The following is a 16,959-nucleotide window of genomic DNA, read 5'->3' on the forward strand; positions in this document are numbered from 1 at the left end:
TTCTCAATGCTTTGTCAGTCCGAGGACAAAGATTCAAAACCAGCTTTACTTTAAAATCCAAAACATTTGAAACGTTTGACTTTTATGTTTAACTTAGAGAAAAGGGGGCACGAAATTTTACAAGTAATGTCAAGAAGGACTCAGCCAAAAAGTTTAGGAATAAGAACTTTAGATCTAAAAGGTAGTTGCGTTGATATCGACCCAAAGTTTGATTACATGCTGCACAGCGCAGGTAAGAGGAAAAGTGATTAGTGAAGACAACAGTTAAACTGGTTAAATCACAAGATGAAAATAGTTTTCCAATTGGCAACATGATGGTTTGGAAGAAAACTAGTCAAGCGTGAAGTGACCAGAATTTAGCAGGCAGTAGCACTTTTGAGTGTCTTTGAAGGTCTCTAGTTTTAAACTGAGGGAGGAGATCTGCCTGACTACCTGAGCTGCTGTTATGCTGCGACGATCCTTTGTCCATTACTACTTGATCTATCTGCACTGTCTAAGTATCAAAGGATCGGTCAACAGTCTCAATATTTTAATAGAAATCGATTTCATGAGAGGCCGCAGCCCTCACATCGTCAGTCTAGAATGGCATTCTAGACTGTTTGAAATAGTTTACTAGTATAGTTTTACTAGAATGTTTGAAAGCATTTTAGACTGACGATGCGAGGGCTGCGGCCTCTCATGAAATCGATTTCTAGTAAAATATTGAGACTGTTGACCGATCCTTTGATACTTAGACATTACAGATATACCACTTTAGAGTTTAGGCATAGGGATTTTAGAGTTTAAAAATTCACTTTCAATTGTCGGCTGCGTAGCAGAGTGGTGAGACTGTCTGCGCGACGTTCGAAAGGACGTGGGTTCAACACCGCTCTAGAGCACGCGGCTGTGTCTCGGCGAAAGACACTTAATGGCAAGCCAAAATAAGGGGAGCAGCTGACTCGAAGACTATATGTCCCTTCGCTGCTTCCTGTCGTCTGTTGTATCGCATCTGTGATCGCAGTGTACTGTATGTTATCGCAATGAGCACAAATAAAAACACGATTATTATTATTATTATTCACTTCCGAATTACAAGCATTGTTAAATCCAAGAATAAGGTAATATCATAAGTTTAATAGTCTGAAAGTTACAGTACCTTGCAGACAGAAGCTCGTTTGAAAGCAATCTATTTTAATTAAACTTAAACAAGCCTTGTAGTGTAATTACAGTAAATTATCCAATAAGCCCAATTTCACCAGTGGAAATCAGCAATTATGACAGTGAATCCCTAGATGTACAGTTGTGATAATAATCCTTTGCATGAATAATTTTGCTATTCTTCCTTGATTTTATTTGTCTTTGATCGGTTTTGATAATCGAAGAGTTTTATTATGATCTGCGTTTATTGAATGTTATATTCTAGATCCCAACCAGAGTTCAGTTGAGATTTGCTGACTTGAAGCAGTGGAGTTTCTCCTACAGTGCCATATAGGCTTAACAAGTCAATTGGAATATGTTGTTGAGTCTGTAAAATTTTAATAACTCTTACCGTAATGATTGTGTGTGGAATGTGTTGATAGTATTTTAAACTTTTAATGTTGGTTTCCATGTTTCACAAGCATAAGTTAAAAAAAGGAAGAACAAGTGTTTGATATAGCTTAAATTTTAAGGTTGGTGACAAAGTAAGTGCCTTTGCATTTGCTTTGTGTGGTTGATCTTAAATGTCTGAGCCAAGTCTTCCAATTTGTGATCCAAGATATTTTGCACTGATGTGATATATACTACAGCCTTCGAAATTAGCTTCCGTCTACGACGGCAAAAACATTGCCGTCGCCAAATCAACAAACCTTGGATTGCGGCGGCAATTGCTGTATGCTTTGATCAAACAAAATTTTATGCGCTTCTTCTTCATCGTGTGTCACACGGCGGTAGCCCAGAGCACCAGGCAAGCTATTTTATGCTTGACAATGCTCTTGTAAACAGTAAAAAGTTTGCAACCTTACAAATACTGGCTTAATTGTTACGCAAAAGTTATTCTTTCATCGAATGCTTATTTTTACCGGTGTCGTTGCGAATATAAAAAGTGGTGCAAAATTGGATAAATGGTTCTTCGGCAGTAAAGAAAAGTAATGCTTCCGATCATATGGCATCGCGCGTTCATGAACGGGCAGTTTTGCGTCTTCAAGTATTCCAGTGACGACGCGAAAACCTCATCCTCCGATACAGCATCCGATGATTCCGATTCTGACTAGTTCTTTATCCAACAGACTTTGTGTTGCTCGCAGTATCCTAATTGTGCCGAAATTATGTTAGTGCATACGTAAATCGAGGCAACCTTCTCGCAGGGAACTATTGATTTGGTACCGGTACCTGATTGAGCAATTAACGTTATTTTATGATAATTCAACGTCGCTAGATGTCGAATTAATGTAAAACAAACGTAAATTTCTTGTTGGGCATTGTTGTTACGCGATATAATCCGCCGGGAAAATTAAATCGATTTGTGCTGACTCGAACGTTGAATCAACCCAAAACTAACTTACTTCCCCCCCCCCCCCCAATGACTTATTTAACGTGAATCATTGTAACAGCGTGCGTATCGCGTTGCTCGCTTTATCGCTACTTTTGGTATTATTACATCACAATAAATCAAACAGTGCGGTCGTGATAGACTATTATTTTTTTCTCTTCTCGTTTTACATGGTTTGGTACAATTTTTTCGTAATAAACGTTCACAGAAATTGCCGAGGCAATTTCAACTTTTGCCGTTTGGCCTCGTCAACATTTTTGCAAAGTAAAAATATGCTAATTTTGAAGACTGTGTGAGTGTTCACAGCAAGTAAAATAGTCCGAAGTGAGGTCTTGGTGCGCTGTTTCTGCTGCTCCCGCTGCAAGTAAACAACGCAGGAAGAAATTTTGAACAATTTTTGTCCGAATTAAATGCTTATTTTGCAACGGCATTTTTATTGCCGTAGCAGAATGGCCATTATGACGTTTGCGGCGGCATTTACCACGGCAATTGCCGTGTGCCGCCGCTAATTTCGAGGACTGTACTATAGCACTTATTCAAAATGTTACTCATTCAGGTTTTGAACTGTAAACCTAAACAGAAGTGTTGAAATTTTTATACCATTATGACATATATTGAATCTTGGGAAGAATTCTGCAAAGTGGCTGAACGACTTTATCATGGAGATCCAAACAAAGCAAGTAGCATGCTTTATTGCTTTGCCAGTTATATTCAGTTAGTTTGCATGCAGTATATCCGTATAATACATATAATTATACATACTATCAAAATATGCAGTGGCTATATTTATCACTTGAGGAAACATAGCCTCTGAGTCTGAGGCTATTATGAATGCTGTCAATACGGTAACCAAATGGCTTGTAGAACGATTATTGATTACATAATACATATATCTCAGTTTATACACAAATATCTTAAGGTTAATCAAATCTTATGCAAAGAAATTTGTAATGATGTAAACTATTCTATTGGGTAATTTATTGCAGTTACCAGTTATGAAAATCTAAAGTTACAAGAAGTAAAAACTGTCCAGTCAGCTAAGTGCTCGATTTTGCAAACAAAGCTGTAAAAATGATAAAAAATTGGTATACTCTCTGCGACCTCTGAAGTTCGTTACACGACCCTGTGCGGGATTGCGACCCCCAGTTTGGGAAGGCCTTGTTTATAGCCTTTATATATATATATTATAAGTAAATCAAATGTAGTTATTACTATCTGAAGCCTTTACAAATTGTTTCACCTAACGGATCATCAGAAGGTCTTATTCAAATAGAATCTATTTGAATAAGACCTTCTGATGATCCGTTAGGTGAAACAATTTGTAAAGGCTTCAGATAGTAATAACTACATTTGATTTAATTCGCTCTGCTTTGCCTTTTTGCTTGGCATTGAGCACTTTTTGTAGTATTAATAGTTTTCATTGTTTTTTATATTATAAGTATGTGCAACTGACAAGATTAAAGTTCCCATAATCTTGAAGATGATGTTTGTTGTTGTTATCTTAAGTTGTATATCAAAAATATATTCATTAATCCATATAATATCCAATATTTGTTTTGTACAGGTTCGTTATAACATCAAGTACCGACATTGTGATGAAAAGCTTGTTTTAACGGTTACAGATGATCATGTTGTAAGTATAATGTTATAGAAATTTTATTTTTGTTAGAGCAGGTCACTGTACTTGCATTAGTACATGCTGATGACTTACAACAAAATGTCATCACTAGGGCAAGTTTTCATTGCCCTAAAAATAAAATACTTTATTGACCTAACGGAAATTTGACTGAGTGAAGTGTTGTTTTTTGTGCATTATATTTAAAAGAAGGCTACATCAACGAAAAAGAAATTTAAATCAACAACGGTAAAATCTTCAACAAAACATATTGGGCTTGTCTGAAGGCTACATAAGCAGGCAACTAACTCCACAATGAACATCGCGTTCACCAAGAGACGAGTTGAAATGTAGTCAGAGGTGGGCAGTAGCGCGCTACTTTTTTGGTAGAATCTTAAGAGAAGTAGCGGCGCTACATTTTTGTTGGAGTCTTGTGATAGTTGAGCTTAGTTTGAAGAACGTGTTATTTAACTAAGTGCCTGGTAAACATCCTCATTCAATGCTAATGTAAATGAATGATATTATGTATTTTCAAGGACATTTTAACTTTGCAAAGTGCTTCCTGTGTCAGTTTAAGATAACAGTAGCGGGAGCGCGCGCGATAAAAGTAGCGGTAGCGCGATTAGCGCTCTCTTTTGAAGTAGCGGATACCCACCTCTTTATGTGGTATAATGTAATGTTTCAAATTTTTGGCATTGAAGTTTCTGTCCTTGAAGGTTGCGAAGCAATGAAAAACTTCTTTCTATAGAAGCAGACGTGGGCTGACATTGTTTGAGTAAACTGTACACAACTGGTTAAGTATCTGGTATTTTTATGTTCACTACAATATTCTGGAAATGTCACTGTTTTGCAATATACTTGGAATGTAGCGGTTAATGCCGCAAGTATCTTTGCCAAAGTCAAGTTCTTGCACCGCTTTTATGTTGACACTTTCCATCATATTATTTCATTACAACAATATTGCACAATCGGTTTATGTGACGTAGCCACCTGTACTTGATCAATGAGCTGACTTTTTAACAAATATCAGTTTTCTCAGCGTTTCAAAGAAAAGATTTGGACCCTACATAAAATTGACTTCATTGATCTAACTGTAAAAAATTGACTGTAAAAATGCGTAGCCTAAAAACTGTAAAAATTGTACGCAGTGATTGTACGTACAAAAATTGTACGTAGTGACTGTAAAAATTGACGCTGCGACAATAATTGTTACTTGAAACCACCGGCAGGAACTTACCAAACAAAACTTTACTTGCCCGAGTCATCACGAAATACCTTTCACGTATGAAATTGTTTTATAGTTAGAATTATAACAGAGTGGATTACGATTTTATTACCAATGGACTTTGCTTTCCATTGCCAGGTCTTCGACTCTAGTACGCTGAATAGTTGATTCTCTTATTGCTTTGCAGCGTCTTCAGTACGTGACGCAACATGCCCATGACGTCAAGAGAATTGAAAAGTTCACTAACACGCTTCTACGACTGATGGTTCATCACTGACGCGCATTGCAAAGAATCTCCAAAAGAAACTTGTGATCAAGTGCAATATTGAATTTTCAGTTGTTGACAATTCCGTCAAAGCTTTCACGTGGCGTCATGTTGCTTTTGGTGAAGCAAAGCTGTTATTTCCTCTTTTTGGGATGTGCTGGGCATTGTATACTTATTTCGTGTTGGTATTCAATTGTGGTGTTTAATTAAAAACATGTTTAAAAGAAATACGAGTAAAAACGTTCGTACTCTGTCTCACGTGTAACAGTTGATAACAATTGCATTCAGCTTGCAATGTCCGCCCCGTTAGCTCAGTGGTTACGCACGCGGTGCAAGTTCGACTCTTGGGGAGTGCGCTTGAGCAACGCATTTCAGGACTGCTCTCCATTCAGCGGCACCTATTGAATGGAATAATTCCACGGCAACAACACTTCAACAATCGGAAAATTTCACTCTGCCAATCTCGGTAACCGGCCCTGTGTCAAGAGCCTCTGCAAGTATGCGAAACTACCAGGAATAACTAATCAAGGCTTTGTCAGTCCGAGGATAAAAATTCAAAACCAACCAATATCGTTACCTTGAAGGGGCATAAGTGACGAAGTATACGAACTGACTAGTAATGCGAGTATAAGCATTAAGCAGAGATGTACGTCTACGCCGCGTAGACTTTTTGTTTACCCTAACGGTTGCGGCCACATTTTTTGGATAGTTTGTGCTTGAGGCTACGCCGTAAAGTTTTCGCGGTTTTTTAGCGCATAGCGTCAACGCATACTTTTTAATGTATTTTTTTCGCCACAACACGCCAATACCTTCCAGCTTTGCAGTTGAAAGAATGTTTTCAAATTTCAATGGGCAAAGACATATTGGAACCAAAACACAGCAAAATGTCAGATGAACACTTTCAGATGCTTGTGTTTCTTCGTGGAAATTAAAAATAAGGGTCTGCTACTATTCGGTGAGTTCCTAACCTCTAACCCCTAAAACGGCAATGATAATTAGGCTACGGTACCCGATAGTTAAAAAAAAAATTGAAAAAATCCCCCGTTAAGGGATCGGACTCACCGAAACGGGCCATTCCGTAAAAACAAAACCTGTTTGTTTCGAGTGGTTTATAGCCTACCGTGTGAATGTTTGGCACCTAGCAAACAAAACTAGTTTACGCTAGTGTATGCGCTGACGCCGCTAACTTTTTTTTACAAGTTACGTTGACGCGTATGGTTTTTCGAACGTTTACGCTGACAGCGTCAATATTTTTTGTATGCGCGTACATCACTGAGTATAAGTTATAAAAGTTTAATAAATCGTGGCGTGTTATTGAAATATTGAAGCCATTTGACATATTAGCATGTGATTTTGGTGATTTTTTGTTTGTCATAAATTGTCTGAAACCTCGCTGCGACAATAATATTGAAATGACGCGCAAAAAGTGCAGATATAGACCAACTTGGCTAATGTACAGCTGAACGGTTTACCGGCAAAGTCTTTTAAGCACAACACCGTAGTTCAACATTATGCAACATCTCAGTTCAATTTGTTTTTATTTCTGACCATCACAACGAAAAAACAATATATGACAAACATAGCAGAGGTCCAGAAAAAGGTATAAGCGACAAAACGCGGACGTGATAGCGTGCATGATACCAAAGTAGGACTAATTCTTTCTCTAAAAACTTAGACTTTCTATCGTCTTTCTGAGCGCAGGACCGCAGGTGTACAGCTAAACCTTAAGGTAATTATGTAGAATTTAACATGACTTAAGAAATCAAAAAGAAACGAAAAATGTATATTATAATATCGTTTTAGTGCAATGTGTGTTGTTTTAATGAGACGAGTTACATTTCTTGTCAGGTCCCAAAATCTTGGTTCCATGGAAAATGATAAAAACTACGGTCTACGATAATTAATAGACAATTTCACGAAAAAATAGGGAAATAAAAAATTCATTGCGCTTGTCAATACACGTCTATTGGTGCTGAAGAGCTTTATTGAGAAAGGCAGGTTAGTCACTTCATAATGACTTCCAATGAGCTCATTGGGTTTGCTGTGATTGGCAAAAATAAACCAAAACATACACTGTTTGAGGCAGGCGCGGATTTATGGGGGGGGCCCAGGGGGCCCGGGCCCCCCCCGAAATGTTGCGAGGAATTATTGTTGAAATTCTATGTATCCGCATCAAATCGTTTGATATGCGTCTACACAACTGATATTAGTCCCACGGCAGACTTTACTTATCTGGGAGGGGGGGGGGGGGGGTAATTTTTTGTTATTATTATGGTTAAAATCATCCATCGATCAGACTCCTTTATTCCGTTATACAACTGTAAATGCATTTTAATAGCAACATTTGTTGGAGCTGACTCAGCTGAAACCAATGCTGAACCAAATGACGTCAGTTGAAACAATCTGAAACCTTGAATGGCTGTTTTATAGTTTTTAGCCTTCATTATAATTTCAATCAATTGCCGTCTATGCTTGCAAACATACAAACATCCAATTGGTCATGGACACTGCATACAGGGTTTTAAACCAGATTTCAAGTTTACTTTGCATGCTTAGCAATTTTTATTCAAGCAAAATGTATTTTTCAAACATTCACAATTGATGAAATGGCTGTTTCTTTTAATGTATATTTTATTTTATGGCATATCGTATATGTCGTAGTATAGTGGCGTAGCCAAGGGGAGGGGGGGGGGGGTTACAACCCCCTCCCCCTTTGGCACGCGTGTGACATCACGATATTGAGAATAATGCTTTCAGTCTCTGTTTCTCTAAAATAAAGTTTTCCTAATTTTAAACGAAACTGCATTAAAAGAGCGAGTTTTGCCAATACCAAACATTTAAATATCTCAGCCAGGAATTAGCAACAAGAAAACATAGAGACTTAGGTTTACTACCGAAAAATCCGAAGAAAACATGATCTTATCACCATTTTACAGGAATATTTATACCCACATTTTTGTTGAAAATGCTCCCAGAATGCACCAAATTCAAAGCAATTTTTCGAAATTTTCTGGGGGCTGCCCCCCAGACCCCCGCCGCTGGGTGTCGCATTTGGCAAAGACGCCGACGGGCTTCGCCCGCCGGCCGTAAAAACCCCCCTTTTCAAAATTCCTGGCTACGCTACTGTCGTAGTATCATTGTTAATATCTGTTTTATCTTTTTCTTTCTGTTTAATTGATTTTCAAATTTTCTGGCCCCCCCCGAAAAAAACTCCTAGATCCGCGCCTGGTTTGAGGTCATGGCAGTGTACGCATGATTAGTTCATAAATACAATGCGAAAATGCAAGGACATTCCCAGAGACTCTCTGAGCATTGGAAGTTGAAAGCAATATTATTCCTCACGCATTGGTGCTTCTGGTGCAAAATAAGCTAACATGTGAAACATGCAAAGGAATTTATTCTCACACGAGTCAGTTCAATCATAAATAGCTTAAAATCGATTTCGATCAGCTAGTAGCTAGATCATCTTCAGTTAAGCTTATTCAAATAGAATCTGAATCTTATTCAAATATAAGCTTAACTGAAGATGATCTAGCTACTAGCTGATCGAAATCGATTTTTAGCTATTTATGATTGAACTGACTCGTGTGAGAATAAATTCCTTAGCATGACAAGACATGTAACCGAGTCGTTCATATCAAGCATTGTTGTGGGTTTGACGCCTGTCAGAAGATATTATATTTTCTTGAACATGTGAAACATTATATATACATTTTTTCACCAGGACAAATTATGGTTTACCAGAAGACTTCAAAAGGAAACTTGCTAAAAATTAGCTTGTTTTTAAACCAAATGTGAAAAAACACATGTAGGCTTTTGGATGTTACAGACATATACGGCAAAAAATATCGAATAAGAACATCAAAATCTATCTGGCATTGTTTGAATTACATTTTGTACTCTTTCCAAAATAATTTCATTTCTTGTTTCACAAGAGTCCAAATTGTATGGAGGATGAATGGTTAAAGTTTGTGCTACAGTGATTTTGTTTCCAAGCACCTGTATGGGAAATCTATTTTTTTCTAACCAGTTTGCAAGGTGTGCTTTCCGTCTTTCAAGAACAAAGGGGTCAAGTTGAAGTTCTTTGTCTAGCAATGAATTCAGTGCTTCTTTGGTCTGGGGCGTCGGTGTTGCCAACATACACACAGTGTGCACAGATTGTCCAAGAATTGTTGTTAGATAACCATTTTCATCAAGAACTAAACTAAAAATAGTAGGTTTAGTTACCACATACTTTAAGCTGCAATACTTATGTACATCCATTCACAACAGTAAGTCTACAGTATGTGGTTAACAATGAAATTTCGTACCATTCCTTTTATTACAAGGTGACTTCAATCACAACAGCAGGAAGAATATAGTTAACATGGTACCGGTAACAAGAAACAAAAAAAATTAATCACACCGTCCTCTACCTTGTGTATGGTTGCAATAGCTATGCCGTTTGCAGCACACGCATTCTATTTAATCAATGTGTTCAAAATTTGCATTGAGGCAACACGGTCCAACATTTAAGTTATTCATACTGAAAAATTAATTACACATACTCGGAGGGGTATTGTCTATTGAACCACGTTTTCCTCTCTTTAAATTTATTTTAGACGATTTAATTTTAAACTAACCAGTTGGCTGGTTTTTGAATAACAATCAAATAATTAATCAATGAAATCTCACCACAAACATAACATAAACCAAAATTTAATTTCATGCCCTGGTAGACCTACCAAATTTAACCCCACACAGCTTGCGGCAGTTTATTAATTAATATTTGGGAAGTCAGATTTTATTATGCTGTGTCATTATAGGCAATAAGTTGGTCATATAAAAAGGATTTTTTAAACTTGGCCCAGTGTGGCCTTATTTCAAGTTAGGTCTAACATAATCATTTTTAAAATTGAGTTAGTTAGCTGTTTGAATTGTAAGCTTAGACTTTAAAGGAATGTACAAATAAATCTTGAGCACTTCGTTTTGTGATAATGCTATATAAAGTCATTCCCCTAACCGCGAATTTTTGGTAAAATAACCCGAAACACAAATTTCAAAATAAACAGTAGGGTGCCACAGGCGCCCTCATGTGGGTGCCATGTAGGGTGCCAATGGCGTCCGCCCCGTTAGCTCGGTTGGTTAGCGTGCGACTTCTGGAACGAAGAAGCTTCAAGATCAATCAGCGCTGGTTCGACTCTCGGGGTGTGCGCTTGAGCAACGCACGTTAAGGAATGCTCTCCATTCAGCGGCATCTAATGGATGGAATAATTCCCTGGCAACAAGACTTCAACAATCGAAAACTTCACTCTGTCAATCTCGGTGACCGGGCCTGCGTCAGTGATTCAAAGCCTCTACAAGTATGCGAAACTGCCAAAGATTAAGCTCTGCAAGAAGCTTTTCCCAGTCCGAGGATAAAGATTCAATCAATCAATTGATGAGTAATGTCATCACTGCTATTGTGTTCTCAAGTCTTTAAAATGTTTGGATTGATATTTTTTCACTAAATAAATAAGAATCAGGAAAATTGCGGATACGTGGTAATTTATACATATTTTCCGACAGCCCAACATCGTTTTCGGGATCCATTACGCCAAGGTTTGTTTTTTTTTTTCGGATGAAACTATGTGAAAATAATCAGTAGGTATGCAGGAGCTAACCATGTCAAATGGAAGCAAATTTATTCCAAAATAAACGTGCAATTGAAAGATTTGTTGTATCCACGAATTTCCCCAATTGCGCATTTACGCATTAGGGATTTTTCCCCTTCCACGAAAATCCTGCTCCCAATTCACAATCTTCTTCCGTATTTCCGAAGTTGATAGAGTTTTTGCCTGAAATAAATTGTTTTGTAAGGTAGACGCAAGTAGCTAGAAGTGGATTACCACCAAAAAATATATCTTCAGAATTAAAGAGTGAGTGATGAAAAATAATTCGTGTGTCAAAAAAAAAATTCGTGATTAGGGGAATGACCATAGTTCTCAACACATATATACCGTATATTTCTGAATGTGTTTGCGCAGCTTTTAATCATAATTTGACAAAATGGATTAAAAAACGCCAACCTTTTCAACAAAATCATCTAGGCTATATGCTACGCTACTGCACATACCGTACTTACCTATGTGTTACTGGGTCAATTGTAAAAACCCATCCAATATGTTCTTTTCTGTCTGATGTTATCACTGATACTTTGTGGTAAAGGTATGATAACTTTTCTTGAACTGATGTTTCAGACCACCTAAATTCCATAACAACTTATGATGGTAAAAAAAGCATTAACACGTATTGTACATAATCTGCGCAACAAGTAGAAAATGTATACAGTGCAAAAACATAGCTATTCAATGTCATATTATCTATAAAGTATTGGATGCCTGCACCCAAGTTAGAACCTACTAAAGATCAGCTCAAGTCTTCGAAGTAGATCACCATAGGCCTATAGACCAATCAATCAAGTTTCTTTAGGCATAGCTTCACACTTATTTTAGAAACTTTATAAACCATATACTTCACACTTATATAACCAATTATTTTTATTCACATTGAGGCGTCAAAAAACAAAGGCCATGTACCATCCCATGTATTCGTTATTAATTAATTCTGTAATTGTACGTGTAATTAATTCATTAATCTCATTCTGTCATTTGTCATTGTTCATAAAATAGGTTGAAAAATATAAGTCGGGAGCCCTTCTGGTCTCAGATAGCAATTAGGGTAACCTTAACCCTCATAGCCCTAATTCCCGCAGATATTCAATGAATGCTCAAAATTACTTGGTAATCCAACTACCTGTATACTTGCTTTACACCAAGCCAACTGCAAAAGTTTTGTCAACAAAACAGCTTACTGGTAACCTTTCAACTGTCTTTTCAAACAAGTATCTTTTAAATATGTTCTACATAACACTTGCTAACTGTCTTGTGTAGCTGAGTGTACCAGCTGCACTACAAAACTTTCTACAATTTTAAAAAGAACTGCGTAACTACCGCCCTTCTAGTGTCATGAGAATAAGGCAATCGCTCTGAGCCTTCGTATTCCATTCTTTAGATATCCCTGAGCAGCACCTAGTGAATAGAATAATTCCCTGGCAACAACACTTCATCAATTGGAAAACTTCACTCTGCCAATCGCGGTAACCGGCCCTGCGTCAAAAGCTTCTACAAGTAGGCCATGCGAAACTACCTTTGTCAGTCCGAGGATAAAGATTCAAAACCAACCATACATTAATTAGGCTTTGATAAATTTAAAATTAATACATCAATAACACAGTTCTGAAAATCAGAGAGAAATAATAATACAAAGCTAAATAACTTACAAACCTAATCTGGCAGGCGCTCAAGAATTAACCGGATCTGTTACTGCTTCCTTTTGGCGGCAAGAGTTAATGGCCGAGACCATCAGGTCAACGTCTCTCTTATTGCTAATTACTCCGTCGGCTTATATCAAATAACAACAGGAAAATGTATGCCATTGGTCAAAAGCCTTATCTATCACTTCAATCAATTTATTTCGCAAAATATATTCGTGATTGTGTATTTTAGGTAAAAAAGGTGATAAAGACTAGGTTTTTGACATATTTTCGCCATTTCTTCGTCAAATTTCTCAGTTCAAATTTTATTTTGAAAGAGTTCTTGCGTTGAACACAGAATTTCATCAATTTTGTTTTTCCGTTTCTGTGCAAACAGTAGCCTATTCCATGCACTTTTTGCACTACAAAGCAACTTGCGCAAATAACAAATTACCTTCCTAATAGACCATTTGCACATTGTGACGTTTGAGTTACGCGGAGTTTGAGGGTTGCGAATCGCTTGTTTACTACGGTTTATGAAGGCGTTTTTTGTTATTGCAAGCAAGCGTGAGGTCGATGGCAGGTGAAAGTAAATTTTTTGTGTTTATGAATTGTTGTAGGTTATCGATACACTTCAATTCTTGTTCGTTTTAATCATAATGTTGGCTAACAGACTAGGAAAGGCAATTTAGGACGGCCATTGTGAAGCGTGTGCATTTTGCATGAGGCCTTCTACCTAGGAACGGTGAGATATTCAAATGTAGACCAATACCGTGTAGGCTGTCTTTTTCTATAAGAAACCCTTTATCAGCCATAACAGCATCATGAAGTGCAGTTCATTAGCAGCTATTTTCTGCTTCAAAAGGTGAAAAAATCCACTCCTCTGACATATTTCTTTGTCACTCACATTACCAGTGTACAACTGAAATACAAACATATTACCCCCATTTGGATCAACTCCCACTAATAACTAATGCCTTTGCAGTGTTCGTGCTTTTATAGTTCGAGTACGTTTGCGACTGACGGTGAAGTGAGGACAGAGCGTTTTGAGACGTACTTTAGTGCAGTCGATGATGATCATGGTGCTTGAATAGTCCTTTTTGAAGTCTGGCTTCATGGTTGTTATGATAACGTCACGATGAGGGAATATGTTCAAACTAATCAACCTTAAATACATGAGGTGCATTCATGAATGAAAAGTACGGTGTACAGTACGAATGCAGAACTAATACCAAACCTTGTGCTTTAAGTCTGTATAAAACAAACCCAGGCGAAGCTTCAACACCAGCAAAAATTCAATCTTCCACCGCTAATCTATGTAGATGCAGTGCTCCTGTAGCATTTTGAGGTATTTCGAAAGTAGCCTCGTCATTAAGTTCTGCATCAATATTTTGATTTGCATGCTTAGCTTTTGAAGCTGTATAATACAAGAAATTCTTCCTATCTTTGCCTGGCAAGATCGCTTCTAATACAGCAAAGAACTGGTCGAAGGTTCACACTTCTGTAGCCTAAGTTTAAAACTTAAAAGAGTTTTATTTTCTGGCAAATTATACTGAAACACTGATACACGCCTGTAAAGACCACAAAACAACAGCTCAAGCAAACGTTAAACAATTTATTCGCCTGCAAACTACGCCGCTAACCCTATCGCACAGCATTGTAAACAGCGGCTAGTCGTTCACGACTCCAACGTCACGCTCTGTTGGTTTGTTATGCAAAAGGTCTATTATTGTCTGCCAGCAATAAATGGACTCATATCGCGTCAGAGACCGACTCCTTACCCAGACAGCAAAATCGACATTGAATCAATGTAAAAATGACGGATTTTGCTGCCTGGCTACAGAATGGAATTTTAGCGCCGCCGACAAACACAAAATGAAACCGCACGCTAATAGTAAACTGTCAATCAAGCTATTGAATATCAGCAAATTTCTTGCATTTCATAACTGGCTGTGACAAAAGGTTTATTGTGAACTTCACAATTATCCGATACCAACATAATCGAAATTAAAAGTTGGGGCAAGAAAAAAAAGTAAAGTCAAGAAATCTCAGGTTTCTAGCGTCACTGCTTCTATGTGAAATTGCTGAATTAGCAGAGGGGCGAGACCATAGGGTCTACGCGAGTAACAGGTACGGTTAAGGTAAACCAGTTAACACCAGTAACGTACGCGCATACAAAAAATATTGACGATGTCAGCGTAAACGTTTGAAAAACCATACGCCGTATGCGTCAACGTAACTTTTAAAAAAAGTTGGCGTCGTCAGCGCATACACTAGCGTGAACTAATTTTGTTTGCTAGCTGCCAAACATTCACACGGTATACACCACTCGAAACAAACAGGTTTTATTTTTAATTTCCACGAAGGTACACAAGTGTAGCAGAAGTAGCTATGCTAACATTCTGTATACATAGATAGAGCACTACTGTTGTTTCTCCAAAAGGGTTTCTTTATTGATTACCCAGCATACAAGTCGATGTCATCAGATAGCCGAGACAAGGACGTGCTATCCCAAGTTGTGTCAATTTGAAAAGGAAGGAAAAAGAACGAATCTTGCCACGCTAGTCCTTTTATCACGAAAATATTCGTCCGCTCGAGTGCTGCCAGGCCCAATGCTAATGAATTAATAAAACTTGAAACAGTTGAATTATGCTAATAATATGAAAACTTGAAAGTAGGCTAAACAGTAGAATTATGAGAACGTTGGACTGCACTGCAGAATATTGGTTGATGACGAATACGAGACAGCAGTCGGTACATACGTTGGCCCCAGTCAAAGCGACATTGAAACATAGGAGAGATGTCGTGAATGACGAAAACAGTAAGTTATGATTTAGGGTTAGAAACTGAAATTGAATACTGGGGCGCAACTGAAATTGAATACTGGGGCGCAACTGTAAAATCAGCCATGAGAGAAAAAAATTTACAAGCGTTTTTTTTTTAGAGAAAAATTAAGCATATATACCAGGGGTCAGCAAACTTTCTGTACTACTGGGCCAAATCTACAAACTTCCGGTAACGCGCGGCCGCATAAATTTCAACCTATAAACAATCACCACATTATCCTTAAAATCATGGCGCACCTGCAACTCCTATTCCTGTGTCTATTGCACAATGAGACGTGTTTGTTGCCGTTTCATATTTATTGTCAAACACGTATTAAAACGCAATGCATTGTTTTTATTTAGTTATCCATTTATCAATGTGAAGGATGATGTTGTTTTTGTGTCATGGCCAAGGTGTTTAAATCAACTGGCAACTTTGTTGATGATATTTGCAATACGTAATTCAAATGACGATCTGACAGGCGAGTGCGAAGTTTATTCTTTGCGTAATTCATTTTTGAAAAAAGCTGCTTACAGCAATATGTGCTTCCAAACCTGCACATTACAGGTTTTGCATTGTCATACAGATGAGGATAGGTGGATTTCTGGACATATTCTTTAAAAAAGTTGGCAATTGGAACTGAATCGTATTTGGCCTTCAATATGTTGGATGATTGAAGTTCAATGTTCAACCAAAGACTGGCTGCTCTCTAGTAGCCTTCCACTGTAGTCCGGGAACATCGTGAATCTGGGGTGGTAAAAAGATAGACTCTTGGCCCCAGAGGCTCACACGACGACGAAGACGATTGAAGTTCAATTATTTCCATTTGCATCTCATGTGGCATAGTATTGACATCCATTAAAAATGGAAGGCAAATAAATCGAATCTGTTTTTTTGATTTCTTAAATCGCAAAATCGAGATTCAAAGTTAGTTTTAGTGGAAACGATAAGTGATATGTAGGCTACTTATCAGGGTTGGAAGGTTTACAAAGGCCAAAATTGGGAAAATAAGCAAAGTTGGAATTGATTAATTGAGTTTCCCAAAGACGTAGCTTGTTTACGAAGGCATTAATATGATCATACATCTGATTAATAAATTGCTCCTTTCCTTGTAGTTGTAAGTTTAGCTTGTTCATATGAGAAGTGAAATCAGTGAGAAAGGCTAAATCTGTTAACCAATCAGGATCACTCAGTTCATCAATGCCGAAACCTGCATTCTTTTGTTTCAAGAAAGTCCCTATTTCGT

The 16,959-nt window shown here is 37.6% G+C and overlaps 2 protein-coding genes across 2 annotated transcripts; one reads left to right on the forward strand and one right to left on the reverse strand.

Moving 5' to 3' along the window:
- Positions 1-3,044: 3,044 nt before the first annotated feature.
- Positions 3,045-5,834, forward strand: LOC145784853 (signal recognition particle 9 kDa protein-like). Its single transcript, XM_082596693.1, has 3 exons — positions 3,045-3,185; positions 4,074-4,142; positions 5,537-5,834. Exons 1-3 carry the CDS (start codon positions 3,114-3,116, stop codon positions 5,624-5,626), a joined length of 231 nt encoding a protein of 76 aa, XP_082452819.1. The 5' UTR covers positions 3,045-3,113; the 3' UTR covers positions 5,627-5,834.
- Positions 5,835-9,160: 3,326 nt separating this feature from the next.
- LOC145784497 (gem-associated protein 6-like) lies at positions 9,161-11,891 on the reverse strand. The gene is made up of 2 exons (XM_082596325.1): positions 11,718-11,891; positions 9,161-9,818 (listed from the first exon to the last, which is right to left on the reverse strand). The coding sequence occupies exons 1-2, from the start codon at positions 11,846-11,848 to the stop codon at positions 9,476-9,478; spliced, it is 474 nt and encodes a 157-aa protein (XP_082452451.1). The 5' UTR covers positions 11,849-11,891; the 3' UTR covers positions 9,161-9,475.
- Between the last annotated feature and the right edge of the window lie 5,068 nt (positions 11,892-16,959).

Source organism: Aplidium turbinatum, chromosome 15, assembly GCF_918807975.1.
Source record: "Aplidium turbinatum chromosome 15, kaAplTurb1.1, whole genome shotgun sequence".
Taxonomy (NCBI): domain Eukaryota; kingdom Metazoa; phylum Chordata; class Ascidiacea; order Aplousobranchia; family Polyclinidae; genus Aplidium; species Aplidium turbinatum.

What these genes read in the sequence shown, in the direction of transcription:
- LOC145784853 (XM_082596693.1), top strand. Translation starts at nt 3,114, where the DNA reads ATGACATATATTGAATCTTGGGAAGAATTCTGCAAAGTGGCTGAACGA. An exon ending in ATCATGGAGATCCAAACAAA is followed by an intron (nt 3,186 to 4,073) that starts GCAAGTAGCATG and finishes TGTTTTGTACAG; the next exon opens with GTTCGTTATAACATCAAGTA. An exon ending in CGGTTACAGATGATCATGTT is followed by an intron (nt 4,143 to 5,536) that starts GTAAGTATAATG and finishes ATTGCTTTGCAG; the next exon opens with CGTCTTCAGTACGTGACGCA.
- LOC145784497 (XM_082596325.1), bottom strand. Translation starts at nt 11,848, where the DNA reads ATGGAATTTAGGTGGTCTGAAACATCAGTTCAAGAAAAGTTATCATAC. An exon ending in ATTGACCCAGTAACACATAG is followed by an intron (nt 9,819 to 11,717) that starts GTAAGTACGGTA and finishes TACTATTTTTAG; the next exon opens with TTTAGTTCTTGATGAAAATG.